At 40.8% G+C, this 26,377-nt stretch overlaps 1 protein-coding gene across 3 annotated transcripts in view; it reads left to right on the top strand.

The window, feature by feature from the left end:
• The first annotated feature begins 3,002 nt into the window (after positions 1-3,002).
• HP1BP3 (heterochromatin protein 1 binding protein 3) overlaps positions 3,003-26,377 on the top strand; it is a 35,466-nt gene continuing 12,091 nt past the window's right edge. The window contains exons 1-8 of one of the 3 annotated variants that reach the window (XM_065879416.1): positions 3,003-3,115; positions 8,154-8,349; positions 8,785-8,884; positions 11,471-11,624; positions 12,950-13,109; positions 15,497-15,640; positions 17,468-17,548; positions 18,812-18,966. In XM_065879416.1, the coding sequence (XP_065735488.1) occupies positions 8,254-8,349; positions 8,785-8,884; positions 11,471-11,624; positions 12,950-13,109; positions 15,497-15,640; positions 17,468-17,548; positions 18,812-18,966 (890 nt within the window). In that variant the 5' untranslated portion in view covers positions 3,003-3,115; positions 8,154-8,253. Of the gene's footprint in view, positions 3,116-3,647; positions 3,662-8,153; positions 8,350-8,784; positions 8,885-11,470; positions 11,625-12,949; positions 13,110-15,496; positions 15,641-17,467; positions 17,549-18,811; positions 18,967-26,377 lie in introns of those variants that run through there. The other 2 variants (XM_065879402.1, XM_065879410.1) reach the window with 2 other exon arrangements.

Raw genomic sequence — 26,377 nt, 5'->3', positions numbered from 1 at the left:
AATTGCTTCAACTTCCTCTATCCTTATGCCTAAATCTCCAAAGTCACACATTTTGCTTTTCTATACAAAACAAGACCTTTTAGCCTAACAGACTTAAGTATCACTTAGCTTTAAATTTGAGGAATAGCAAAAAACCTATTACACTGACAACAGGCCATGAAGTCTGCAAAGCTTGCTGTATGCTAAAGTTGCAACAGTGACTTGGCTTCTGAAGAAAATGGATGTTTTTGTTGAAAACTAGAAATGATGCAGTTGCATTTTGGGGACTTTTTTTTTTTTTTTTTTTTTTTTTTTGCGGTACGCGGACCTCTCACTGTTGTGGCCTCTCCCGTTGCGGAGCACAGGCTCCGGACGTGCAGGCTCAGCGACCATGGCTCACGGGCCTAACCGCTCTGCGGCATGTGGGATCTTCCCGGACCGGGGCACAAACCCGTGTCCCCTGCATCGGCAGGCAGACTCTCAACCACTGCGCCACCAGGGAAGCCCGAGTTATTTTTTTTTAATTTTTTTTTTTATACAGCAGGTTCTTATTAGTTATCCATTTTGGGGACTTCTTAACACTTGCTTTTCTAGTTCACAAAACCCTACGTTTCCTCATGTTTCTGGGACTCCAGAGTCACTCCTGTAAGCTGGTTGGCCCTGGGCAGAAGTGTGAAATCATCACAGACGACAGCACGTTTACTCCTTTCTCTCTCCTAGAAGCTCTTCCTCTAGTCAGACACCCGGAGTTCTTACTCTTCTGATCCCTGACTGTCCAATGGAAAGCTTTAGATTCTCAAGTTCAGAGGTTAAAACAATGAATTCTGAATTACCAGTTTGAGACCTGTATGTTAGCTCTCCTTGATAGCAGCACTTTAAAATTGCTATAGAAGATGGGCTTCCCTGGTGGCGCAGTGGTTGAAAGTCCGCCTGTCGATGCAAGGGACGCGGGTTCGTGCCCCCATCTGGGAGGATCCCACATGCCGCGGAGCGGCTGGGCCCGTGAGCCGTGGCCGCTGGGCCTGCGCGGCGGGAGAGGCCACAACAGTGAGGCCCGCATACCGCCAAATAAATAAATAAAATTGCTATAGAAGAGATTAAAAGGAGTGAATGGTGGAACTTCAGGGACTTTGATATCAGTCTCTGATCTCTGTGCAAGAGGTCTCTGTGCAAGAGGGTCTTACTGGTGCTCTGACCATAAACTCCACACATTCCATAAGAACTGAGCTGCTCTTAAACTTGCCAAGATGTGTGTTCCCTCGGTGCAGAACATCAAACAGCCTAACAGCTTAAGTAAAGGGTGCAAAATTCACCATGTAAATCTGTTTTTAACAAACACAACTGAATGATGTTTTTACTAGTATAGCTCAAAGAAAGCCAAGTGAGATAAACTATAAAACCATACTCCATGGAGTCTTAACTCGGATATGACTAAGTATAAAAGGCAAAACTGACCAGATGTTACATTGAGCAGAGGTAAAATGCCTCAAGCAATATACATGTCCAATAAAAACTTCAAATCCCTTTGGAAGTGAAAAACAGCTTCAGACTTCAGTGAGTGGTAGCTTTAGTGCATGACTGGGGGGCGGTTGTGTGCAAAGCGCCTCCATGCGCACACTCTGGAGAAAGAATTTTTTCAGGGTTTTCCCTCCTTGGGTGTACATGTTGTAAACAACAGATAAGTTGTGTGTGTTTTTTTGAAGCAAAAATCTGTGGAGTGGAGAAATCTAATTTGCCCTTATCTGTGTCAGCTTCTTGCATGAGATGGGGCTAAAGACATTTCCGGGAAAAAGAAGAAAGGTAGGACGTTTTAAGCATATGAACACATAAAAATGGAAGTGTCTTTTAAAAAGGAGACAAAAGATAGAAATGTTGATAAGAAAGGAAGTGAGCAGGATGAAGTTTGGGCACAAAATGACCAAAACACCTTGTGAACATGTTTAATGGGACCCCAGAGTGCCAGGGCTTTGGTAATACCATCGGGACATTAATAGTAACACTCACCTTGTAAGGAATTTTTGGTGGTGGTGGTTAAATTTTTATATACCTCCCTTTGGAACTGATGGAGTGTATGGCTATGCCTGGGAAAGCTGGTGAGACAGTTAAAGTGCTAATGGCAATGCCAGAGCCTGAGGACTGGACTAGCAAGTGCTTAAATGGTTTCATAATAAATCTTTGGGATGACAGGCACATGCATTTGAGTGCCAGTCACACTGCTCTGAGCCTCACGGCAATTGTAGTGTTTATTATTTCCCTATATCATTACCCGAACCCCCTCTATCCGCGACAAGACACCTACTACTTTAGGTACATCGAATTTTCCCAAACCGACTTTGAAAAGTTACATTTTTAAACAGTATGTACAAGCCGAAGTACGCTGATACCAACGTAAAATGGCAATCCAGAGGGAATTCCCTGTTTTCTAATCCCACGGTTTCCTTGTTGAGAACCGTCCCTGCATATGCAGATTAGGGAGCCAGGGAAAACCGTTTCATTGATTAGAAAATCAACTTTTACAGTTCTTTTCCTGAGTTATTACGCTACCCTGTACTGTATGGATACTTAATGGGAAAGAACGTGAGGTACTGAATTTTCCGCTCTCTGGGTTTCTAATTATTCCAACCACCTTCAAAGAAGTGTAGTTCTTGTGCTGTGGCTAAATTCAGAAGCGGGAAATGCCAACCCCTCTAAAGGCAGACGGATCGCCAAAACCAGGGACTGAACCAGAGTAGAGAAGGGTTAAGTGAAAAGAGTGCCTTTCCGAGAGACCGAAACCGCATCGCCCAAGCTAACGGGCGCCACCCGGGAAGCGCCGGGTGGAAGGTACGAGGATACACAGACCCCGCCCGGGCGTCCCCACATCCCGGAGCACCCTCTCGCGCCCCCGCGCGCCCGACCGGGGAGGCAAGCCTCGCGCGCTCCCTCCGCTCCCGCGGGCTGGGGGTGCGGCCGCCGGCGCGCGCGGGGGCGGGGCCGGCTTGGGGGGCGCGCGCGCGGGGCCGCGGGCAGGGGGGCGGGGCGGCAGAGCTCGGCGGCTGGGCCTGGAGGACAGCGGCGGCGGAGGCGACGAGCGGCAGCGGGAGCGGCGCCGAGAATCCTTGCGGGACGCGGGCGACAGGAAGCGGGGAGCGCAGAGGTAACTCAGGACGGAAAAGGCGGGTGGGGAGTGGGTGCAGGCCCGCTGGACCCCGAGGGCGAGTGGTGGAGGCCGCTCGCCCGGGGCGCCGACGCCGCTACCCGAGAGGAGGGGGCGGGGCGGTCGCGTCCCCGGAGGTGGTGCCTTTTGTCTGCCTTCCCCGACCGCTCCGCCCCCTTCCCCTCCCCCCACGGCGACCTAGCCCCCTGCCCCTCTCCTGGAAGCCTCCTCCGGGACCCTCTCGCGCGCGCGCTCCCGCCCTTGTTTTGTTTGGACTGGGGAGGTTGGGGAGCTCTTCCCTGATCTAGGGCCCTGCGTCCCAGAGCGCCTGCGCCAGCGTCCTCCCGCCCGCTCCGATTGGCTGAGGTCTTGCGCATGCTCCCGAGGCCCGCGGTGGGCCTCGCTGTCCGCTCCCGCCCTCCCCCTCACCCTACTCTCAGCGGTTTTCGGAGCCGGTTCGAAAGATGCCGGCGGCGGTGACTGGCTGTGGCGAACCCGCCCCCCGGGTTCTCCGCCCCCGCCGCCGCCATTACGGAGCTCCCAGCGGTGAGTTCGCCGAGCGCTGGGACTCGCGGTCCGCCGCCTCCTCCGTCGCGCGCCGCTCGGGTCGCGGCGTCGGCCTCCCCGCGCGCATCCCGGAGCGGGAGCCCGAGCTGTCAGCTGCAATGAGCGCGCACCTCGGTGTCCGCCGCCGCTGAGCTCGCCGCCCTTTGCCTCGCCGCCTTCATCCTGGCTCCGCTCTCCCCCCCGCCTTGTGCTCGGCGCCGCACCGGCCGCTCCCTGCCTTTGTCTCTGCTGGTCTTTCTAACCGGTTCTCTCGGCGGTCTGGGCTCGGTGTCAGCTGTTGGCGCCCCTGAAAAGCCTTTGCTGCTGCTGCCGCTGCCGCCGCGACGCGGGCCTAAGCTTTCGTTTTCCCGTATGGCTTTCCTAGAGCTTGTTAGTCACTGCTCCTTAGGTGATGTGATTTTAGCTAATAAAGTCAAACGTGTGAATAGGGGCGTTTGTAAAGAGTTGGAGGCAGGAGTGGTGAAGTGAGAGGCCCAGATTTGAGATTTTGATACCGAATTGACCAATGTCTGTGACCGAGGACGAGTCACTTAACCACTTTGAGGGAGTGTTCACCCCTGCACAAGAGGACGGCCAAGGTGAACTTTACCGCCCTTTCCGCGTATACATTTTCTTTCTGTTGTTTATCATGCTTCCCGACTTTATGTTACATTGAAAAGTGAGAATTTAGTTAAAAGTACAGCTAGGAATTCACCTGGGACTTTATGGACAAAGCTGGCCTGTCTTAGAGTGAAGTTACACGTGTCTAGTTTTATTTTGGAAGATGGTTTAGTTTTGTTTAATCTGGCATAGGCATAAAACTGTTAAGAGCTTTTAAAATTCTTATTGCTCTTTTTAAAAGTTTAGTGTAATGTGTTTCAAAGTAGAAGTAACATTTTAAGAGGTTATTTTTGGCCTTGTTTTTAAGCTTAATTGGAAGATTGAGGGCGAGAACTTGGAGAAAGTGTCCTGAACTCTTCGTGTATAGATGAAAATCCTAACTCTTCAGCCAGTTAGATTGTGCGTGCCTTAGGAATAGATCCCTGTAGTGTCCATAGCATCTGTGCCCAATATAGACACTGATATATTGAAATACAAAAGTGAAAAAGAAGTTGCTAGCTAATTATATGCATGCTTTTTGTGACATTACCTGTTAAGTCTGAATATAGTTAAAGATTTTAGATTGAGAGCAACTTGATGTAATCAGTGCATAGCTAATGATATTATAATGTATAATGTCTTGTGTACATTTTATGGTAAAATATGAAATAATACTTTCCCTAAAATGCATACTTTCAAGGATATCAGTAAGCTGAAATACATTGTTGAACTACTTATTTTTCTAGTGCTTTCTCAATGTAGAGAAAGTAAATTAAAACTCTGAAATTACGGACTTTCTACTTTTACAACCTTTTCTTTATTGCCTGCATTTAAACAACTTAGCACTTCCCTTGGCGAAAGCAACTCTTTGTTATGTTAATCTCCCATTAAATTTTAAAAACAGGTTGATGACCACAGAAAGACCACATAAACCACAGGTAAACTCAGATGGCACATATAAGAACCCAGATGAAAAACTTATTCAAGTTTCGTCTGTTCGTTCTTTCACTTAATAAATATTTATTAAGCACCTATTCTGTGCCTGGCATGTTTCTTAGGCACCAAGTATGCAGCAGTGAACCAGCCAGATAAGATTCCTGCGAGGAAACAAGTGTGGCGGCCTAAAAGTCTGATCATTCAGAAATGTAGCAACAAAAGTTAAATTAATGAGTACCTGTGATGTTAAGGTAGTATGAATTAACCATTCATATAGTTTTGTTAGCTTTGTGATGAACAGTGAACTTATGGAATAACTCATTAACCAACCTATTATAAAGAAAGTGTTATAGGGCTTCCCTGGTGGCGCAGTGGTTGAGAGTCCGCCTGCCGATGCAGGGGACATGGGTTCGTGCCCCGGTCCGGGAAGATCCCGCATGCCGCGGAGCGGCTGGGCCCATGAGCCATGGCCGCTGAGCCTGCGCGTGCAACGGGAGAGGCCAAAAGAAAAGAAAGTGCTATAGACTGAAGCCTTAATTTTCATGACCTTTATTAAGGAAATACAGAGCTGAGGCAAATGTTTCTTAATATTTATATTAAATTTTAAATTTTAGTTTTATTTTTTAAGTGTTCTTCACACTTGCTGAATATAGTAATAAGTACTGTCAGGTGTCATTGTTCATTCAACTTTTTTCCCCAGTATTTATCCAGCACCCAATATGTGCTGGGCATCCTTCTAGGTGCTGGGAATACAGTGATGAATTAGTCCTAGCCCTTGTAATGCTTACATTTCACTGGAAGAGACACATAATAAAAAAGTAAATAGACGTATGTTGAATTACAGGTGGTGTTAAATGCTATTACAAATGCCATATAAAGAAACCTGAAAAAGAATAAGAAGGATGGGAAGGCTTTCTGAGGGGGTGACACTGAGCACAAATCTAATTGAAGTGTCTAGGAAAAGAATGTTGCGGTGTAAAAGAAGAGCATGTGCAAAGCACACACTGAGGACCAAAAGAAGATCTGTGTGTTTGGAGTCAAGAGAGTAGAGTGATGGGTGGAGTAGTAAGGGGTGAGATGACTGAAATAAGGGGGTGTGGTGATGGGGAGGTTTTAAACAGGAAGGTGTCAGGCTCTGTTTTTTTTGGTGGATGCAGCCAGGAAGATTGGCAAACCAACTTATTTCTCAGTTATTCCACCCTAGGCATACTTCTTACCTGACCTAATTTAAACTAACATTCTTGTCCTCAGGTTAATGATGTCTAATGTCTTTATGGACCATGTACTTGTTGCCCTGACTTCAGGCAATTTTGTCATCTTGGTGTTGAGAGTAGTTTCCTTTGCACCCCCACTCCTTTTCTAAAACCTGTTTGTTTCAATTTTGAGCAATTAGTAAATATAGAGTTGACTGGAAGGGTTTTGACTTTTTTTTTTTAGTATTTTACTTACAGGGAAAATATTTTTTAAAGATCCTCTATGAACAGACTGCTGAAGGTTTTGCTGACTTCACAGTATCATTTTCAACCTAGCTCATATTATCAGGGGTCAAGGAAGATGAATTCATTAGCAGTGTCACTTCACCAAGAATAACCTGATCGTGAAGTTTTACTTCTATATGGTATTTACATGTAAAAGTATCATCAGATTTGCTTTTTTTTTAATCAAGGAAAATGTATTACTATGTAAGTTCTAGTTGGGTGAGGGAGCAAGTTTATGTATTGAAATTATTCCAAGATAGACTTTTAGCTTTCGCAAACCTAAGTAATGCCCTTAAACCCAACTTTTCACAAATGAGAAAACTTTTTATTTTTGTGTTTTATAGTTGTTGAAGTGAACTGCTATATGAGCATTTTAAGTAGTTTTTGTAACAGTTAATAATTTTTAAATATTCGTGGATATTCCTAATTTACTCTTGAATAATAAGTTTTTAGCATATTATATGATCTTGAATTCTTTCAGCTGCCTTTCATTGCAGTTGACGGATAGTTCACAAGTCTGGCGTTGCTCTTGGTGTTCCCATAAAATGGTTTTCCCTGTAAACGTGAAAGCATTCTGTATGTTTGGAGCTTCAAACTATTACCTGACAAATTGAAAGCTCTTAAATTCCTAGACAGGGTTAGAGCTTAAAGTAGAAGCTGAGTGACTAGTCTGCTCTTTCCCAAGTCTTCGTTAATGTTCAGTAGCACAAAGATCTAAACGCCTAACTGATTATTTTCTTAAATTTTGGAAGAGTTTTTATATAAAATGTTATCGAGTCCCAGATGAGGATGGGCAGGGCAGAGGGTATTAATGATCAGGTAAATTTGAGTGATTTACATGCATTTTATTTTTAAATCTTTAATTTTGTTCTTTTGTGCTGATTTTACTTAACATTAGAAATATGACAGATAAGGGCTTAGAGGCATACTTATTCTCCTAGGTGATGGTCTGAATTTGCTTTTCTGAGTCTGGAGGCTCTTAGACTGTCATGTTCTTCAGCAGTATTTTTGCACTTGTATTACTTCTCTGATGGAGATGGAGTTAAGGTTACAGTTAAGTTTCCTGACCCCTTTGAGAACAGTAACAACAATAGCCTCTCTCTTTAGTAAACTGATCTTTGAGTAAACATCGAGTAAACTATTTCTAGGTCTCCTTATTCTGTCCTTTCTGAGTTCCTGATACTAGCAGAGGGGATGGGGTTAGGTTCCTCATGAGCTTTCTTGTCCTTGTTGCCTTTGTTCATGTGGAAGGTGCAACAGCTGCTGTGGCTTGTGCATTTGTCTTAGTCGCTGCTTTTACATAGTCTATATTTTGATAGTGATTTTATCTTTCTGAATGATAACTGACCAAGTCATCTGTCGCTTAACTATAAGTTTTATAGTGAATTTTTTTTCCCTTTGGATGTATATTAAATTTAGACGTTTTAGTTTAGTTTTGTTTCTGTTAATCTTCACACCAGGTCTTTTCTGTGCTTTAGGTTGATTCTTCACCACACTGAAACCATTAGGAAAAATCCTTGTGGTTAACAGCAGAGGCTTCAGAGTGTAACCTGTACTCGGGCCTAGAAATTATTTTAAATGGCGACTGATACGTCTCAAGGTGAACTCGTCCATCCTAAGGCACTCCCACTTATAGTAGGAGCTCAGCTGATCCACGCGGACAAGTTAGGTGAGGTAGGGGCTGACACAGTCTTGAAGCTTCACTCTTGGATCAGTCCCTGACTTCAGGCCCTGCTGGGTCCTTCTTGGTACCTGTTCCTTCCTCTCCTTGGGGGAGTCTGGGTTGTGAATCTGAACAAATCAAGTAGATACAAAGTTCTTTTCATCTTCCCTTTCCCCTCAAACTCCTGAGAAAACCTAAATTTATTCCAAATCAAGTATAATTACTTATTTCCATTTGAAATTCTAGCTAAAATAAAATACATTGAAAAGTACTTCTTAAGAATCATATTTCATATCAAAAAACCTTGTTAAAAGTAATTTGCATCAGATCCTGGAGTCGACTTGAAGAATTCTCCTACATCTTCTGACACCCAGTTAGGCCCCTTGAAAAAGAGAGAGAAGAGAAATTTTGTTTGCATGTGTGATTATGGCCATTTCTTTTCTTAGAAGGTAGAAGATAACACCATGCCGATTCGTCGAGCTGTGAATTCTACCCGGGAAACTCCTCCCAAGAGCAAGCTCGCTGAAGGGGAGGAAGAAAAGCCAGGTAAAGTAAAGCGGTGGACAGCTTCAAAAGGCAAGAGTTTCTGCTCCAGTTTGGAGTGTCCCATAAATTCCCTTGAACTTACTTGTTCTTTTTTTATGCTTCAGTGTTTGGGGGGGAGCATTTAGAGAGAGAGGTGGTACCTGTTGGTATGTCATTTCTAGACCATGTGGGCAAAGAAAGAATTTCATCTTGTCTCTAAAGAGTTTTAGAAGGTGAAAATTTCATGTTCTTGGAATTAAAAAACAGAAAGATGGTTGGAGAGAACAGGAATGGTCGAAGAGTAGCTTCTGGGCATACAGTGTCATGGGGATGAAGACCCTGGAAGAATGGAAGACTTGGGCCTTCAAGATGGACAGCGGAAGGCTCAAGCAGAAATTATCAAGAGGCCTTAAGGGAGCAAATGGGCGATCAAATCATTGGTTTGTAACTTTGGTGTTGGTGGAGAGAAGATTGGCCAGGCAGAGGTGGGAACATAATAAATCAAGAGAAAGGTAGAACCGTCAATCTGGAGTATTCGTGTTCCTTTATGGCACCTCTAACCACTTCTTCAAGTGGAACTGCTTTTCTTGTTCTTGTGACCTTTTTCTTTTTCTTTTCTTTTCATTGCCAGGGATGAGCACATGGTGCTGTCCCCGTCGTGGCTGTTAGAACCAAATATTTGCTGACCAGCATATATTACCAATAAAATAATACATGCACCCTTGATGCCTTTATCCTTAGTGCACTAGGGATCTGCTCTTCTCCAGCTGAGCATGGATTTTGTCTCAGAATCCTCAGACGAATACTACAAGCATTTGGGGTACTCTGGCCTAAGGCAGTGAGGAGACATGGGAATCAGCATATTAAAAAAAATAATAGTTGCTGGTGAGTTGAGGATAGGTTATTTTTTCCAGCACTGAGATAAGCCACTTGATGGCCCATCTTGAGCCGCATTTAACAGCCAGCTGAAGTCACTAAGTCACTAATAACGTGAGTTTTCAGAATACACCAGAGTATTCAGGTGTAAGGTATTAGAAAAGTCAACCGAGAATTTATAAAGGACCAGTAAGACACTTCACAAGTTGTGTTTGTTTATCTTATCTCTGTCCCATTATAGTATTTTGTACATGAAAATAATTGGACTTCACTCATGTTGTAAATTTTATAAATCCAAAAAAGGCATACATAGTAGTTCTGTGAGTTGGAAACATTGTCTCATATGTAACAGTGTCTCATTATCTGTTGAGCAATTGAACCTTTATTAAACCGTAAGCTTTAAGAGAAAATAATGTGGAATTTCATTTGTAGCCCTGCTGTTATGGTAAAACTCAGTAAACGGTCTTGGCTTTTCAATTTGTTTAGAATAAAGCAATGTAAAAATAAGTAAACATGACTAACTAAAAGTAAGTTCTTACACAGTTAGGTCGGCCAGTTAGGTCAGATCGTTGGGGCAGATCTGTATCACCAGATACCATTGTTATACTGAAGTTCTAGCCTTAATATTTGCGTAACAGCTCTAGAAGCAGTAGAAGAGGCCAGAGGAGGATGGGAATCAGTACAAGTGCTAGCCTACAGGTTTCCCCTAAAGCATTTTGTATTGTGTTCATAATAACTCTGAAGTCAGGGTACTGAGATTTGGAGATGTCAAAGAACTTGCTCTAAGATATCAAGCTAGAATGTTAGAAAGTCTGAACTTGAATCCAGATATATCTGACTCTAGAGCCTTGATTTTTGCTGAGCATATATGGGAGGATTTTTCACTTACATGCAAGTCTGGTTGAAGAGCATAATCCAGGATGATTTACAAATTATAGTTGACTATCCTGAAACTTACGGTTTAGAATTTTAATTTGTAGAATTCCTTTAGCATTGTATGTATGTGGTTTGGCTATCAGAAGGAAGTGGCATTTTAAAAAATTCTCTTATTTATGTGAAGGCCCCAAAGAAGTCTTCATTATGCCAGTAATGAGTTCATATAATTTAAATGACTAAACTCTTTAAGCATATCCTCTTTTTTTTTTTTTTGCCTAGTTTTGGCCACTTTTCTTTTAAGTCTCTGCTTAACCATTTCCTGGGGTTCTGTGTTCTGTAGTGGCTGCTCAAGGAGACCCACTGAGAAAAGACACAGACCAGCAACTGCAGACCTCAGTATTCCCCCTCTCATATTTCTACACTTGCCAGAATCATTTCACTTGGAAAATAAATATTAATTTTCTATTATTTATTCCCTTACTAATATTAGCCTGTTAAATTATGAAATGGCTAATTTCTTAATTATGAGTCTCATCATAAATGTTATAGAGTAAAACACTCAAGAGTTTTGATTTGGGGTAAAATGAGTTTCCTTTCTGTGCAATTTGCTGATCCTTCTCTTTTTCTCACCTAATGGTCTGGATCAGCAACCCCTTATATAGGCAATTGGAGTGACATAAATCGGGGGAAAAAAGTGTACTCATAAATCATTTGTTCATTTTAGGATACAACTGTTAATTGCAACATTTGGCTTATCTGTTTAAAGAGATAAACTTTTACCCTTTTATTGACTCAGGCTCTAATGTATTTACTTGATGCAATTCTACTCACCTGATTTCTTTTTTTTTTTTTTAGAACCAGATGTAAGTTCAGAGGAATCTGTCTCCACCGTAGAAGAACAAGAGAATGAAACTCCACCTGCTACATCTAGTGAGACAGAGCAGCCAAAGGGGCAACCTGAGAATGAAGAGAAGGAAGAAAACAAGCCTTCTGAGGAAACCAAAAAGGAGTAAGGACTTATGCCTTCTTGCTATTTGTATGTGAAGACTATGTAAAAGGACTGTAGGTCACATTTTTTTAAAGTGATACAACTTAATTTATGCTAGATACATGCCATTTGGAGTTACTTTTTTTGGAATTATCTTTTGGAATAGGCTTACGATGTAGTCGTTTGGCCTATTAGAATTTGTAGTAGTTATCAGAACAGTGGTTTGACGGATACAAAATTCATTCTTTTCGGCTTTGGCATGTGTTTTTGTGCTTAGAATTCATTGTGGGAGTGTCTCCTATTGTAAACATTGACATAATTTCAGTCAGAAATGGAACGTGACTAAAAATCTGACCTGAGGGAGTCTTCTTCACTTTATTCCTCCCTCTTTGCAGGAAAGAGTTATTTCTACGTGCTTATGTTAGAAAGCATTAATCTATACCAAGACATTGCTAGAGTGACCTAAAACTCTGTATATATTTGATGAAGTATTCAACTGGAGGGTGACTTTGAAAATCTGAAGGCAAAATTTGCTATTGATGATCTGTACAATGTGATGGTGATTCTTTTTTAATTAAAATTTTTTTTTGCAGGACAGCTGGTAGCATTCATTCTATTCTTTTCATAGTTGGTGAAAACAGGAGTTACATTTTAAATAAAAGAATGACTTAGAAATAACTATACTTTCCAGGTATAATCCTCAGGGAATCCTTCATCCCAGTTTCATAGGTATATGTAAGGTCTGTGGAATTTTTAGCAGCTACCCTTTCTTTTAGGTACATGGAGTGTTATTATTACTTAGAATAAAATTTGTATAATGCTTTATGGTTCACAAAACTTTTTATAAATGTAATCTCATCATTTCTTGCAGCACCTTGTGAAGTATTTGGTATTACATTACTGTTTTACAGCTGAGGAGATTGAGACTCAGGTCACTGGCTAAGATCATATAGCTAGTAAATGTTGGAGCTGAGACTCAAACCCAAGTTTTCTGACTTCAGGGCTTGAGTTCTTTGCACTGTACTGAATCGCATCTGTTGCAGTTGTTACTAGAATTCATTTTAAAATTCTCATTTCTTTTATGTACTGGCCCTTCATACTAGTGCTGATTTATATGACTCCTCTCCTGTGTGCAGCTGGGAGAGCACACCTTTTTGGTTCATTTGTAGAACCCAGTTTTTAAAAAATGTTTTATTTTGTAAAATGTTGCTTATTTTACGTATCACCTCAGTGTGGAAATGAATTAAAACATTGATTTTTATCCCTCTCTGGTCTTTTCTTCTTTCTGACTTTATACTTCTTTCTGAAGAGTTTATCTTGCATAATAACAATTCTTTGTTTTAAAGTGAGAAAGATCAGTCTAAAGAAAAGGAGAAGAAAGTGAAAAAAACAATACCTTCCTGGGCTACCCTTTCTGCCAGCCAGCTAGCCAGGGCCCAGAAACAAACACCGATGGCTTCCTCCCCACGTCCCAAGATGGATGCAATCCTAACTGAGGCCATTAAGGCAAGTTTTTATTTCAAGCAGTTCATCTTAGATTTATTCTGTTTGTCTCTTGCGTATTTGAAAATGGCATACTCCTGTGCAGGCATCAGAAATCTTGCTCTGCTTCCTAAAAGAGATTTAAATAGAAGAAAGCCATTGCTAAGTTCATGTTTTTATAATATTATCACATTTGGTGAGCACTGTTAATTTTTTTAAAAACTCAGATTTACTATAGCAAGTATTTTTAACTTATCTTTAGATGTTTTTTTTAAAAACTCAGTTTATTTTCAGTATAGTTTTTATTTGAAGGCTGAACATGTTAATTCATTCAACAAACAATTAAGGACTACCTTCTTTGTAGCAGGCAGTCCTACTAGTGATATAGCATAGAATAAGACAAACAGAGTCCTTGCCCTTATGAAATTGAATTGTGACTCAGGGTAACTGAATAGCAATGAGAAAATTTTTATTTCAAAAAAGTATACTATCTTTAGGTTCATTTTCAAAGCTTACGTCTAATATTAGTAGTTGGTTATCTTTCACACCAGAACTCTTTTAGAAACGTCACTACTTTGCTTCGTCACCTAGTCATTCCAGAATACTTGCAAAATCTATCCTCCTTCCATAGCTTTATAACTTTGCTATAATTCATTGACTTTCATTAGCTTGTGTGATCATCAGATACTGTTTTCCTGTTTTAAGGGTATCTTCTAATCTGACCTTGCCTTTTTGTGTGTAAATTTTTCTGGTTCATTTTGCCATGTTTATTTCACATGATCAGATGACAAGAGGAGTTAAAGTAGAAGCCATAGACACTCTGATTTCAGGGACCGTGTTGCTAGGATCTGAGTCAGAATTGGGGAGAGAAGGCTTCAGATCAGTTTAACCAGCGGTGGTTTACATAGGAAAGACTTAGAATTTGAGAAGACGGCACTAACAAACTGGAAAAAAGGTTTGCCTTCAGACCTCTCCGTACACTCCTTCAAGACAACTCTCAACTCATTAAGAAAACTTTCTTGGTTTATATAGCTTGATTATAGTGAGATCTCTTTTCTTTGTGTAGCCTTTCTTCAAGGATTTCACTTTGTGACCTCTCAGTCTAGGTTTGGAGGAGCAGGGTTACAGTGAGGGTGGAGAAGGGACTAAAATTCTAAGATAATAAAACAAAAAATTTAAACAGTATAATTAGGCCTGAAAAATAGTTTGTATATGATTATGCATGTTTGTACAAATGAAATACATACATATACATATATATATATATATATATATATATATCTCGTGTATTCCATGCAGTGTAAACAAATCATGATTTCAGACCATTGACTCCATTTTCTGAATTGAACAGGAATCTTGATACCTATTTTCATCTTATTCAGTTTGGTGGAGCAGGGATTGTTTTAGCATTAGAATGTGCTTTTCTGCTTGATTTTCTTTGTGTTTTTTTATAAGATCAGGAGAAAACTTCAGTAGGTTGTAATAGGTCAGAGACATTTGCTTGAAGCAGGTGATTCATTTTAACACAATCCATATTAAATTGTGTTGTACAGTCTTTTCTGGTTCATCTGTCTGTGACTTATTTTTCTTTATTGTCAGTGTATAAAATAACATTCAACCAAGTCTCTATGCAACGACAGTGAGTAAATCCTATGGTCATTTTATAGACAATGGCTACACAAAACTGGTGGACTAGCTCATTAGATAATAGATGCTGCTTGTGTGCTTCAAAATGTAAAGCTTTTGAAACAGAATTGCTGCCTTTGTGACGCAGTGACCTACTTCAGTTTTCCACGGGCATTAGTCAAATGGAATATAGATAAATAGGATGGAAAAGGAAGAGGGAGGGCACTTTAAATTGCAATCGAATGCTCTCATTGTCCAAAACGCCCGTTAAGGCTTTGCATCTGTAAACCCAGTTTTGTGCCATTTACTCAGATTATCTTTGCTTATGGTATCTGCTGGCATTCACACAAAGCCTGCAGAGGAATACTGGTTCTGGTGTGCTGAAGTTCATTCCATAAAATGGGCCAGATCCGTGAACCTACAAGGGTTAGAAGTGCCCTGCTTTCCTCACTTTAATGCTAAAGACCTGTCTTCTAAATACAGAATAGAATTAGAATGGAAAGAGCTTCTTCATTAACACACAGAATGTTGTTCACATGTTGTATCTTCTCTTTGGCTGTTTTGAACAATTTAAAATTGTTGCAGAAATATTGTTAATTCTGTATTTCTCCACAGCCATGATGAACTGAAGTTACCTGCAATACTGTTCACTCTTTCCTGCCATTTTTATCATCCATTATCAAGTTCACTTCCAAAATAATTTATTTTGAAAACATAGGTGTCAGAAAACATGAAAAACAGCTAGTTTAAATTAATATGTATGGTTTGATAAATCTGTTTCCTAGGCATGCTTCCAGAAGAGTGGTGCATCCGTGGTTGCTATTCGAAAATATATCATCCATAAGTACCCTTCTCTGGAGCTGGAGAGAAGGGGCTACCTCCTTAAACAAGCACTGAAAAGAGAATTAAATAGAGGTGTTATCAAACAGGTATTAAATGGTTGTTTGTAATAAGATCATTTCAACATGTATTAGCTGTAAATCCATATGTAGTAACATTTAGGCTTTTTGTGCTTTGTGAATTTGTTAGTTAAAATAAGTGAACATGATGATGAAAAGCTTAAAGGTAACTATTCTAGAGAGCAGAAGCAGTATGGTAATGTAACTTTTTTCTAGCGGCCTGTACTTTTAATTGAACTTTTGGGGGGCTGCTTGTGCTTGAGATTATGTGGTGCTGCAGATTAGAAGTGGGGTTGAGGAGTCCAGTTACTGCAGCAGCAGAAAAGGTCATTGTTCTTGTCTTAGGGTTGTTAGTTTTAAGGCCTAGCTTCTGTGGCTAGACTGGTTATCATTATAAATTAGATTTGCACATAGGTTCACCTTAACTTATTAGTATCTGAAACTATTAAGGCTTTTGGGAGCATCAGATAAACCTGAATAAATTGAGAATAATACTAAAACCAGTATTGATTTCAGGCATAAATCCATGTTACTTTGCATAGTACATCAAAACTTTACTTAGAGCTATGAGGATATTTTGTACAACACAGCGAATATAGCCAGTATTTTATAATACTTTTAAATGGAGCATAATGTATAAAATTTTTGAATCACTATATTGTAACCTGAAACTAATATAATATTGTAAATCAACTGTACCTCAACTTAAAAAGAAAATTGTTTAGCTAGAATGAACTTTCTTGTCAATCTTCAGAGGTCCAGAGGGCGGATGTAACTACCAAGGTCCCATGGTAATAGCAAAGATGGTTCTGAAGATCTAGTTCACTGCATTCCCTGAGTCCTGTTGCCTTTTTTCTATATCTTTCTGCATGGTTTGATTAATAACAGAATTCTGTGCCACTCAGGCATTTAAATTCCTCTTAGGAACTTTCAACAAGTACTTAACTCCACAAATATATTATTGAGTGTGTCCTGTGTGCCAGGTGCTTGGGGGTCCATCTGTGAGTAAAACAGTCTTGTGATGGAGTTCACATTCTACCTTTCTCAAAATGTTGTAAAACTGATATTTAAATGGCCTTTAAAATAATCATTGCTTAAAATATATTATCTAACCATTATAATTAGTATCATAGTATATGTCAGCACGGTTTATTAGCTGGCTTCATGTTTTTCTTTTTGAAAATATAGTTTGTGACCTATTTTGCCTCGTAGGCTGACCCTCAGTTTGATGCGTCAACAAGTTTATAGGCTGAAAGCATTTCCGTTTGATTGCTGTATTCACAGCAGGGTAGGTGAAGCTAAGGTGTGGAGGACTCAGGTTAATGTGAAGTTCTATGACAGCACTTCGTAAACTGTGGAAGTACATTCTAAGACTTCCACATACCGTCATGTGCAATGTCTAAAATTGCTAGATAACCTTTCCCATATGCAGTAATAATCTGTAACGGGCAAACTGTAGGAAGCATTGTGGCCTGAGATTAACTAGGCCTGAACTTCTGCCAAGGAGCTGTCTTCCTTTCAAGATAGAGGTTTTCTCACTTATTTTTTTTCTTGAAAGCTTACAGTAGACTGTTTAACCTGGTATCACCATTTTTGTAGATGAGGAAACAAAAGCTCAGAGGGTTTATGAGGTTGTCCAGTATTGAATAGCTAAATGGTACCATAAATAGGATTTGATCCCAAGTCTTTTGACTCATCCATTCTTTTTTCTCTGAAGAGCTCAGGAGCACTTTACATTAGTTCTTGCATCACCATGCCCTGTGATTCGCTTAGTCTAGTATAAAGTTATCATTATGAGTGCCAGAGTAATTTAAAATAAAAATACCTGTTATTGCAACTAAAGTTAATTTACTTTAGGTAAAAGGAAAAGGTGCTTCCGGGAGTTTTATTGTGGTCCAGAAATCAAGAAAAACACCTCAGAAGTCCAGAAACAGAAAGGTAAGAAGTCTGTACCAGTTTGCTTGAGCACTGTAATACCGTCACTACTGCTCACAGTGCAGTGTCTACCGAGTGTCCACTGTGTGCCCTGTGCAGGATGCAGCCTTTCTCTGAAGGCCTGGAGAGGTTATAATTCATTTGCTCATTATGATTCAGCCAGAGAGTGGACGGGACAGTGTGCGACTCCAGGCACCCCAGCCCCAGAGCCCGTGGGCCTAACTGCCCTCTGTTGAACTATGGGCAGCTGTATGAGTTATACTGCTTTTTTGTGAAATACCTTTTAAACTAGAAGAGACATACAAGTACGTGTTTACCCAATATTAGACCCTAAAGCTATATCTTAAGCCAGTTTTTCTTTTTTGTAGATACTAACACTCCCCCTCCTCCAGACACATAATTTCATTTATGGAAAGTATTCGATAATAAAGTGAAATACGTAATATTTCCTCTGTGTCAGTAGTTGAAATCATGACTGTTCCTCTCCATCTCCAGTGTTACAGCACGGGGGCTTTTTGTACTTTCTTTATAAGGCTTCCAGACTTTCAAAATGAATTTTTTTGTACAGTGCTGTCTGGTGCTGCATGATCCTTTTCATTCTTTGTTATTGAAGAACGAATTAAGACTTTTAATACCTTTTAATTTTTATATATATTTTTAACTCTCCCAGTTCAATTTTTTTTTTTTTTTTTAATCTCTGGCCGCGTTGGGTCTTCATTGCTGCGCGTGGGCTTTCCTAGTTGCGGCGAGCGGGGGCTCCTCTTCACTGCGATGTGCGGGCTTCTCATTGCGGTGGCTTCTCTTTGTCACGGAGCACAGGCTCTAGGTGTGCTGGCTTCAGTAGTTGTGGCACGCGGGCTCAGTAGTTGTGGCACGCGGGCTCAGTAGTTGTGGCACGCGGGCTCAGTAGTTGTGGCTCATGGGCTCTAGAGCGCAGGCTCAGTAGCTGTGGTGCACGGGCTTAGTTGCTCCGCAACATGCATGGGGGATCTTCCCGGATCGGGATCGAACCCGTGTCCCCTGCATTGGCAGGCTGATTCTTAACCACTGCGCCACCCTGAAACTTTTATCTCAAAAGAAGTTGCCACTCAAGTGACATTACACCACTGTGGTATGAATTGTTTGAATGTGCTAAAAAGGAATAGTTTTCTTTTGCTTATTTGATTTGGCAGTCAGCTTGGGAAAGCCCTTGAGTTGAATATAGAAGCATTAGAAAAGAAAACTCTATATCCTGTAATGATGATAATTTTTGATATTACATTTCAGAACAGGAGCTCTGCAGTGGATCCAGAACCACAAGTAAAATTGGAGGATATCCTCCCACTGGCCTTTACTCGCCTTTGTGAACCTAAAGAAGCTTCCTACAGTCTCATCAGGAAATACGTGTCTCAGTATTACCCTAAACTTAGAGTGGACATCAGGTATGAGCCAGAGGCCTGGACTTTAAAACACAGATGTCTGTATTACTTCCTTAGCCCCTTTTTCATGAGAAAGGAGAAAGATTAAATATTCAGTAAGGATTACTTTCAGTTGAGCTAGGAATAAAACCTTTTTTTGTGGGTTTTATTTTTTGTCCCATTATATTTTCCTTTTCATATCTCCATATGTAGTTTCTTTTTGAAACTCAAACCGCATGTTGACTTTCACAAGACTCTGATAGAGTAACTTTTCATGATGTCAGCTGCTAGAATATTCAGCATTAAACGATGTCCTCTCAGCTGCTGATTATTTTTTTAATTTTTTTATTGTGATAAAATACACATAAATGTAAAATTTACTTTCTTAACCATTTGCAGTGGTAACAGTGTTTAGTTGTATTAAATACTTCCAGAGTGTGCTACCATCGCCACCACCCATCTCCAGAACTCTTTTCATCTTATAAAACTGTAACTCTGTACCCATTAAACAAGAACTCCCTGTTCCGCCTTGTCCCCCAGTCCCTAGCAGCCACCATTCTACTTGGTCTCTACAATGTTTGACTGCTCTAGGTGCATACCTCATATAAGTAGAATCATACAGTATATTTTGTGACTGGCTTATTTCACTTAGCATAATGTCCTTAAGGTTCATCCATGTTGTTGTGCATGTTAGAGAATTTCCCTTCTTTTTAAGGCTGAATAATATTCCATTGTATGTATATACTACATTTTGTCTGTCCTTTTGTTTGTCCTTTCATCTGTCATTGGACACTTGGGTTGCTTTCATGTTTTAGCTATTGTGAAATAATGCTGCTGTGAACATTTGTGTACTAATATCTCTTTGAGACCCTGTTTTCAAATACCCAGACGTAGAATTTCTGGATGATATGATAATTCTATTTTTAACTATGTAAAGAACCACCACACCGTTTTCCACAGTGACTGTACCATTTTACATTCCCACCATCAGTGCACAGGGGTTCTGATTTCTCCATATCTTCACCAACACTTATTTCTGGTGTTTTTTTGTTTGGTTTTTTTTTTGTTTTTTTTTTGTTATTTTTTTTTTGTTTGTTTGTTTTTTGATAGTAACCGTCCTAATAGGGGATGAGGTGGTTGGTAGCTCATTTTTTATTTAGATGTGTAACTGAGAACATAGGAGACTTCAGGCTTCTGTAGCACTTCTGCATAGAAATAGCATAATATTTTCATCATTTAAACATTTAATGTAAAATTCTGAGAGAATTTTGATCGTAATTCATTTGTAAAATAATTGCCACTTAAAAGCATCTAGACTGATTAGATTGTCACATGTGCTTGTGGATTCATGCAGACACATTGTTCAAATTTGTAATTCACAGTTTGTGTTTTGAATGTGTTTGTGTAACATCTTTGTTACATTGATTTCTGGGAAATTGTGTTTAATCCAGAGTCCTTTCTACAGACAGTTTCTGTATTGGATGCACATTGTCCTGATACAGTTCAGTACTGGTATTTACTTTGGATTACTGAGGCATACAGTTAGAATTGCAGGGCTTTCAGCCCAGAAGCCACATTCTCAGAAGAGCACTTAGTGGTCTTCAGAGTGGCCAGTTAGTGAAAGTGCCAAAGAAAGGGGAATCATAGAAGCAGAAAATTTGAAATTAATATCCGGGTTTTTTCATGCTTCTTATACCCTGATTATGAGCCACAGATATAACTTTGGGTCCAATACGCATTGTTTGGCGCATTTAAAGATGGACATACATTTCACTCTTATCTCTTTTTACTCTGTTTTTGGTGACTAGAGACTGTATCCTCCCCCAGCTTTTTTCTTTCCTTACGGTTCTACTTTACTTACATGAGACATGCTGGTGATTGCAGTGTAACTTTGCTCCATGTCTTTGGGAACATGTCCCGTTGTCATTTTATGTTGAAACAAAATTTGCCCGAAAATAGGTGGGTTGTCAGCCCATAGATGATGATGAACTTGAAGACCTTTTCTTATTACCTTATTAAATAGTAACTTCTTTCTTTGAAGCTCTTTTTTCCTTTACTTTGATTTTCTCTACCACTGACTGTAGTGGAATCCTGCCATACATATATTTAACGTGAAAGTTTAGCCGTACTTAACGCTTGACGGAACAAAAGAACAAGAAAAGTACAGTTTTAAAGTATGAGTTGTCTATCTATACTTGCTGCCTATAATTTTTCTCCTCCTACTTTGTCTTAAACCCACTTTTGTCATACATTACCCCCACCATTTTACCTGAAATACTTCTTCCTGTCAGTGTCACTGAGGGCTTCCACACTGCAGATTACAGTAGTCAGTTCATAGTCCTTGACTTACTTGCTGGTCTTTCAACAGTATTTGACACAGTTGATGGCTCCCACCCGCTTGAAACACTTTCTTCACTTGCCTTTCAGAACACCACACACACCTTTCTGATTTACCTCCAGCTTCACTACCCACCCATTCTTTCTCAGCCTCCTAAGGATTCCTGATTTCCCATCTCCTGCCTCCTTAATGTACAAGTGCCCCATGGTTAGACCTTAGGCCTCTTGTCTTTACTGTCCACATTCACTTTGAATGAATGGTAATTCTTGGCATTCTCAAAGCTTTAAATAGCACCTACACAATACTAATGTGCAGGTATATAAATCTGGCCCATACCTCCCTCCTAGCTCCACATTTGTATATACAGACACCTGTTTGACATCACCGCTTGTGTGGCTAATTTCACATGTCCAAAACTAAACTGTTGATCCCCACCCCACCCTCGCCCGTCCCTCCTGCCCCATCTCTCCCGCCCCACCAGAAAGGCCCTGCACTTCCCATACCTCCCTCATCTCAGTTAGTGGCAATAACATCTTTTCAGTTGCTGAAGCCAAAAACCTTGGGTTTGTCCTGGTCTCTTTATCTCACACCTAAATGTAATCTATAAAAAATTACTTTGTCTTTAAAATATATTCATAAACAGACCTCTTTTCATTACCTTCACTATTTTCACTCTTTTCGAAGCCACCATCATCTCTCACATGCATTAGAGCAATAATCTCCTGCTTCTCCCATGCTCCCTCCCTTTCAGCCTGTTCTTAACATAGCAGTGAGAGTGAGACTTTTAAAAAATGTAAGTTAGGGGCTTCCCTGGTGGCACAGTGGTTGAGAGTCTGCCTACCAATGCAGGGGACACGGGTTCGTGCCCCGGTCCAGGAAGATCCCACATGCCGTGGAGCAAGTGGGCCCGTGAGCCATGGCCGCTGAGCCTGCGCGTCCGGAGCCTGTGCTCCGCAACGGGAGAGGCCACAACAGTGAGAGGCCCGCATACCACACACAAACACACAAAAAATAATAATAGTAATAAAATTACATTAGACCATACCACGTTGCTGCTCAGACCTCCCAGTGGCTTCTCAGCCACCTCACAGTTAAAAAGTTTAAAGCTAGAGTCTTTAAAATGGCCTACAAGACACTATGCTTCCATTGCATCTCCAACCTAATCTCCTACTACTCTTCTGTCCCTTACTGGCCTCAGAGACTTCACGCTTGCTGTTCCCTTTGCCTGGGTGGTTTTCCCTCACAACCCACCTTACTCACTCTTTCACTTCCTTTCAGTTTTTACTCTCGTATCATCACCACATGCCTGCCTTGATTACCGTACCATTTTTTAACATTTTATTTTGGAAATTTTCAGACATACACATAAATGTAGAGAGAACATAACCATCATACTAACCTAATTCCTAACTAAACTGGTAATTCCTTAACATTATCCAGTACCCAGACCATGTTCAGATGTCCTCAGTTGTCTCCAAAATGACTTTTTTTTTTTTTTTTTTTTTTTTTTTGCGGTACGCGGGCCTCTAACTGTTGTGGCCTCTCCAGTTCTGGAGCACAGGCTCTGGACGCGCAGGCTCAGCGGCCATGGCTCACGGGCCCAGCCGCTCCGCAGCATGTGGGATCTTCCTGGACCGGGGCACGAACCCATGTCCCCTGTATCGGCAGGCGGACTCTCAACCACTGCGCCACCAGGGAAGCCCCCAAAATGACTTTTTACAGTTGGTTTTTTCAAGTCAATATCCAAACATGGTCCACTCATTGCATTTGGTTGATAGGACCATTTAACTTACATTTGCAACCTTTCCCTCCTCCTCCAGCATGCAGAATTCTATTTCTCTGCCTTATTTTTCTCCATAGCACTCATCATATTCTAACATACTGTGTATTTTATTTGCCTTTTTTAAAATTACCTGTTTATCCCATTAAAATGGCAGTTTTTTTTTTTTTTTTTTTTTTTTTTTTTGTGGTACACAGGCCTCTCACTGTTGTGGCCTCTCCCGTTGCAGAGCGCAGGCTCCGGACGCGCAGGCTCAGCGGCCATGGCTTACAGGCCCAGCTGCTCTGCGGCATGTAGGATCTTCCTGGACCGGGGCACGAACCCATGTTCCCTGCACCGGCAGGCGGACTCTCAACCACTGCACCACCAGGGAAGCCCAAAATGGCAGATTTTTATATTGTTCACTTCTGTTTTTCCCAAGCCTAGCATACAGTACATGCTCAATAAATATTAGTTGAATGAGTGAACTAATATGGGCACTTCACCTGGCCATTTCACTCAAGGAACTTTTGCCCTGGAGCATATGAGATGAGACATGAATTTCTCCTAGCGTACACTGGAGGCTGTAGAGCATTGTGGTAAAGAGCACAGACCTTGGAACCTGACCCTTATGTTTAAATCCTGAGTCTGTCATTTCTAGCTTTATATCTCTGAATAAGTTATCCCTTTGTGTCTTGGTTTCCGCATTGATAAACAGTGTTTAAGTCATAGAGTTGTTAGGAACCTTAGTATGTGTTAAGCACTTAGAACAGTGCCTGAGACTTCCCTGGTGGTCCAGTAGTGAAGACTGCGCTTCCAGTGCAGGGGGCCGGAACTCGATCCCTGGTCTGGGAACTAGATCCCGAATGCTGCTGCAGCTAAGAGTCCACATGCCACAACTTAAAAAAAAAAAAGATCCTGCATGCCACAACAAAAATCCCACATGCCACAACTAAGACCCGGCACGGCCAAATAAATAAATAACAGTGCCTGGCATGTAATAATATCTCATCTAATGTTAGTATTATTAGTGAGTCTCAATTCCAACGTGGTTCTCATGGTATGAGCATCACACCATACTAAATACGATTCTAATGTTTAAAGACAGTGTTTTTATATAACACGCAAGTCACCTCCTTTATTAACAATGTTTTTTGCAACCCTAGAGAAAAATGGGGTATGTTGGCTTTACATAGGCTTTGGGTTGGCCTCTAAGAAGGTGCTCTCAAAGGTAATGCTGTCATATGACATTAGAAATCAAATTTTAATGTCTGATCCTTGTGTATGGTGTAACTTCATCGTATTCTCTTGATTTTTCTCTTTCTGTGCATACCAAAATATGAGCGTAGCCCAAGATGCAATTTTACCCCCATACTTTTCTCTAAACATATTAATTTCTCTGGAGATCCCTCAATTTCTTAACAGTTTAAACTCTAAGTACTTTCAAGAGTCTTGATCTTCTTAATTCTGTCCATGCGTTTCTAACAGATTGATGTAACTCTTAAGATTCCTGCCACTCCCTCCCTTACCTTCCATTCGCTTTGTGCATTGCTTTCGTTTTTATCTCTCTCAGTGTAGACTTTCTCCACAGTTGAAAAACATAGCCACCGACAATCACTCACTATTCCCTGCTTTCTAATTAAGCTGTTCTATTCATCTTATTTTTAAAAAGAAAAACTTGTTACAATAAATATAAAAATTTGTTATAAATGTGTTATAATAAACAAATTGTATAAAATAACTTTGTATAGGGCTTTTAAAAACATTTATTTTGCATTGTTTTCTGTAATTCTCAAAATAGACTTAAAAATAGGTATTCCTACCTCAATTTTGCTGATAAAGATCTTACCCTGGGTTACTCGGCTATTCACTGGTGAAAGCAGAACTTTATTCCATTTTTCCATTATAACCTCTTGCTTTTTCCACTGTCCAGGGCTGTCTTATATTGGAAAGTGCAGGCCTACCTAGCATAGTAAGTAAAAATGCAAAATCTGGAATCAGACTGCTCAAGTTTATAACCTGGTTCTTCCACGGCCTGGCTGTGTGATCTGGGAGGAATGACTTAATTTTTCTGTCACTTAACTTTTCCCATTCAGTAAAGTATGGGCAATAGTACTACCTGTTTCTTGGGGTTGTTGTATTCTCTTGTTTATTCCATACGTGTAAAACATTTACAGCAGCACTTAGTTAGCACCATCATAGGTACAGAATGGTGTGATACAGACTAGAATTTTTCAGAAAAAGGAATTGTGCTTGGGAGTTAGCAGTGAGTTAAACAGATGGGGATTGATTGGGCGCCCCATCCAATCAAGGTGAGGATCCAGTCGGGTCCCATCCCATTGAGATGGGTCTAGAGAATGTGTAGAATTTAGATGTAGTGATAGAGTGGAGAAGGCATCTTAAAGGAGCTTCATGAAAAAATTTCAGAGGCAGGAGTTGGCATTCTTTTTGCGGAACGGAAAGAAGCCTGCCTGGATCTAGATTAACAAGGGCTGGCACCAGGCCATGGAAAGCTTTGAAGCTGGGTGGACGCATTAAGACCTGACACCTGATCAACTGAGTCACATAGTAAAGGAAGCCCTTATAGGCTTATTGACTTAGTAGTGGTGTGCACCGTGAAAACAGCAGCACGGTGCCTGGAAGGGAGACCATGGTGGCTTGTACGAAGGTTATAACAGTGAAGGAGGCCCTTATAGGCTTATTGACTTAGTAGTGGTGTGCACTATGAAAACAGCAGCACGGTGCCCGGAAGGGAGACCATGGTGGCTTGTACGAAGGTTATAACAGTGATGAGAGAGAAAGGGCCAATCTGAGAAGCTTTGAAGCACTTGGTAAGTGTGGTTTTACCTGAAGGTAGGAGTGAGTGATAGAACTGTGAGATTTCTAAAGGCCCAGGATAAGGTGTATGCTAAGGTAATGACTGGTATTGCTGAGAAAACAAAAATGTTAAGGAAACCTATTTAACTGAAAACTCATTCCTGAAGCATTTGAACCTTCGTTAAGAAGACTCTTCTCAGGGAATTCCCTGGCAGTCCAGTGGTTAAGACTCCAAGCTTTCACTGCCAAGGGCCTGGGTTCGATCCCTGATCGAGGAACTAGGATCCCGCAAGCATCGTGGCATGGCCAAAAAAAAAAAGAAGATACTTCTCAGATTGGTTGTTTAATGTGATACAAGAGACTAGGGTTTCAGTGTTTAACTTGAGCTGTATGATCCTCCATTGGAATCTAACTTACAGAGCAACTAATTGTAAAATTGTTTGACAGTTAAATCATTCCTTCAATTGTGTTCCCAAAGCTCTATGCACATACTTCAACCCTGAACCTTATTATTCTCTACC

This window comes from Phocoena phocoena, chromosome 1, assembly GCF_963924675.1.
Source record: "Phocoena phocoena chromosome 1, mPhoPho1.1, whole genome shotgun sequence".
Lineage (NCBI taxonomy): Eukaryota > Metazoa > Chordata > Mammalia > Artiodactyla > Phocoenidae > Phocoena > Phocoena phocoena.
Note: the sequence above shows the minus strand (reverse complement) of the source record. Positions and strands in the feature narration are given on the sequence as shown.